The following is a 3306-nucleotide window of genomic DNA, read 5'->3' on the forward strand; positions in this document are numbered from 1 at the left end:
TCTGACATGCAGGCAAAGGTGGGCAGTCTCTCCTGCCCTGCAGTCTCAGAATGCCCATATGTCTGGGCAATCAATTCTCTTTCCGTTCTTCCGTTTTTTAAACGGAAGTGTCATACTTAAAATCTTTTGACCAGAAAATTATATACCCATTTGAGGGATCAAAAATCTCCCACATTGCCAGTGTGGGAGTCTTTCTTTACATGACCAATTTAGGATGAAGAGGAAAAATGATATTTCTACCATTGCCAGAGCAGTAGCTTCATCATTGCTGTGATTGTGAGGAAGTTTTATAAATTTTTCTTGAAAGTGCATTCTTTTTTGACTCCTTCCCCAGGAGCTTTCTGACTGGAGACCTTAGAAGATGAGTGGGCATACCCCACCCACACTCCAGAAGCTGGCAAGGCAGACTCTGCTAAGAAATGAGGCCATGGCCATAGCCTGTCTTGGGGAGCTGCCTACTATGCTCTTCCCAGCACTGTTCAAGGAGGCATTCGAGGGCAGACACATCAACCTCGTGAAGGAAATGGTAGCAGCTTGGCCTTTTCCCTGTCTCCCTGTGGGGGCATTGATGAAGACACCTAATGGGGAAACCATGAAGGCTCTGCTAGATGGAGTAGACATGCGACTGACAAGAAAGTTTCACCCAAGGTAAGGAATAACTATGTACTGTATAAGAGAGCACACGAACTGCACAGTAGAGATTGTCAAGGTGATTGGCTTGGTTATACTTGGATCAGGAATTTTTGATCTCATCATCATGCAGGGATACATGGTTCTTGAAAGCAATTTACTTAAACTAAGGATAGTTGAATATGGATTATAGTTGAATATGTACTAGAGTAAATATAGCCTCACAGTAGAATGAGCCTATACCTAGCATTCCCACAACCACTAATAATGTGACTAATTAAAAGTAAGGTTTACATTAGTGAAATAAAAGTAATCAAGTGCACATAAGTCTGGGAAAGGATCTGGAGCATGCCTGAATCCAGTTTGGATATCAGGTGCTTAAACAACATACCTCTCAATAGGGGAGAGTTGAGTTTAGATATATGTATTAAAAGCTGATTCAGAGTCTCATGAGGTTCATATGTTTCACCAACAGGAGGACAAAACTACAGGTCCTCGATCTGAGAAATGTGCACCATAACTTCTGGAATATATGGACTGGAGCAGAGGACAGCAGCCATTCAGCAGAGAACTTGGAGGAAAAGCAAGAAGCAAAGTTCTTTCCCAGATATGCACTGAGGAGGCAACGTGTGAAGGTCATAGTTGAACTGTCCATCTTTTCTTGCCTTGAGGAAGAACGAGCATGCTTCTTAAAGTGGGCCCAGGAGAGAAAGGGCTCCCTACATTTCTGCTGTACAAAGATGACGATCTGGGATCTGCCGGTCCATGTTATCAGAGAGATCTTGAATGTTTTTGATCCACAGCATATCACAGAATTTGAACTGCATACTGAGTGGACACTGTTAGAGCTGGCACATTTTGCTCCCTACTTTGGACAGATGAGAAATCTCCGCAAAGTCTTCCTGGAACCCCTGAAAGGGATGATCTCCTCTAATCACAATGAAACAGGAGACAGAGAAGCCAAGTGTATCAAGAAGTTTATTTCTCAGTTCTCCAAATTCAATTGTCTCCAGCATCTCAGTATGTTTTGCCCCCATTTTCTTAGAGATCACATGAGTCAAGTCCTAGGGTAAGTAAGAATGAAGAGCTAGTTCAGCTCCCAAAGCAAATCTGTCTCTCTTACCTTAAGGATTAGTGGTGTATGCTGTCAGCAGTCACTAGGAACAAACATTCAGAGACACATAAGACTCAGGATTTGTGTCCTATTTTCATGTATACTGAGTGACACCCGGTTAATTTTACAGGTGAAATAAGTGTTTCAAATGAGCACTCATTAATTAGAGAATTGACCTGGAGTTAAGATAGATAATAAGAGTGGGTTGGAATTCTACCAGGATTCATACCCAGGAGTTGGGGGACTCAGTAGCATAGGGTGAAACTGAGCTATAGAACAACCTTCTATCTTCCCTCAATTCCCTTGGATAAAACATTGAGAGCCCAAGTAGCACTGAGTGCATGGGACAGAGGGCCTGTAAATGAGAACATGGGTAATTTCAGAAGGACGAATAGAATCCAGATTCAGTGAGCTCACAGCAAATGTCGAGATGCTGTCAGGACTTTACTGGGATGGAAGTTCTTGTGTGTGCTTTCTGGACTCACGGGCTGAACCGCTTTTCAGTTTGAGAGTGAAGTCAGTCCATGAACTGTGGGGTGGGCATGACTGAGCAGTTTTCAACAGGAAGCATCATAAATGATGTCCTTGATCATTTAGTCAAACTCACCATGGGGCACTTGGTTCCCTCGACCACTCTGTACATTCCAGCCAAATATCTACAACACTATCAGCCAGAACTGATCCCCTGTTCTATCCCTAGGTGCCTGATGACGCCTTTGGAGACCTTCTCAGTTACTTGCTACATAATTTCACAGAATGAGTTGAATTCCTTCTCCTGCTGTAAGAGCCTCTTTCAGTTAAAACATCTGGAATTGAGAGGAGTGATCTTACATGATGTGGATATTATGTCTCTGAGAGGTTTCCTAGAGAAAGTGGCAGACACTCTTGAGACTCTGGATTTGCAGTGTTGTAGGATGAAGGACTCTCAGCTTTATGCCCTCCTACCTGCCCTCAGAAATTTCTCTCAGCTCACCACGGTCAAGTTCTACAGCAACAAATTCTCCATGCCCATTCTGAAGGACCTGTTGCAGCACACAGCCAACTGGAGCACGGTGAACGTGGAACAATACCCTGCCCCTCTGGAGTGCTATGATGACTCGGCTCAAGTTTCTGTGGAAAGATTTGCCCAACTTTGTCGTGAGCTCATGGATACACTCAGGGCAATACGGCAGCCCAAGAATATCTCCTTTGCTACAGAAATCTGTTATACATGTGGTGAGCGCTGTGTCTATCATAATGGGCCCAGGCTTTGTTGTTGCTGGCAGTAAATTGGGAAGTAGAACTTCTGTATTAAAAAAAAAAAGGCTTGTATTGAATGGGTTCAGAATGGAAAGACGATGGTATTGCATGGGTGCAGCAAAGGGCAAGGTGAAATTGCCATGTATAAAATAAAAGTCTTCTTGATACTTCTTTTCCTTGTCCTTTTCCTTGGCTACATTTACAACCCTCTTGTTTCACTGATCAGTTAAGTGCAGTAAACATTTAAACTAAAGTAAGCAACATAAACACACCTCCAATGAAGTAGTATTAAATGGACCACAGAAGATGAAAATACAGTACAT

General features: G+C 43.0%; 1 protein-coding gene across 2 annotated transcripts; it reads left to right on the top strand.

Annotated features, from left to right (window-relative positions):
- The first annotated feature begins 361 nt into the window (after window positions 1-361).
- On the top strand, window positions 362-3012 carry Pramel38l2 (PRAME like 38 like 2). Of its 2 annotated transcripts, XM_087584737.1 has the most exons (3): window positions 362-648; window positions 1106-1699; window positions 2445-3012. In XM_087584737.1, the coding sequence occupies exons 1-3, from the start codon at window positions 362-364 to the stop codon at window positions 3010-3012; spliced, it is 1449 nt and encodes a 482-aa protein (XP_087440863.1). The 2 variants fall into 2 exon arrangements, with proteins under 2 accessions (XP_087440863.1, XP_087440864.1); XM_087584738.1 differs by lacking the exon at window positions 1106-1699.
- Window positions 3013-3306: the final 294 nt, after the last annotated feature.

The sequence above is a fragment of the Rattus norvegicus genome, chromosome 14 (assembly GCF_021556685.1).
Source record: "Rattus norvegicus strain SHRSP/BbbUtx chromosome 14, alternate assembly SHRSP_T2T, whole genome shotgun sequence".
NCBI classification, from domain to species: Eukaryota; Metazoa; Chordata; class Mammalia; order Rodentia; family Muridae; genus Rattus; species Rattus norvegicus.

Bases quoted from the DNA above. Each gene is read 5' to 3' on its own strand.
- Pramel38l2 (XM_087584737.1), top strand. From the start codon at position 362: ATGAGTGGGCATACCCCACCCACACTCCAGAAGCTGGCAAGGCAGACT. The intron at 649-1,105 runs GTAAGGAATAAC...TTTCACCAACAG, and splicing joins ACAAGAAAGTTTCACCCAAG to GAGGACAAAACTACAGGTCC. The intron at 1,700-2,444 runs GTAAGTAAGAAT...TTCTATCCCTAG, and splicing joins CACATGAGTCAAGTCCTAGG to GTGCCTGATGACGCCTTTGG.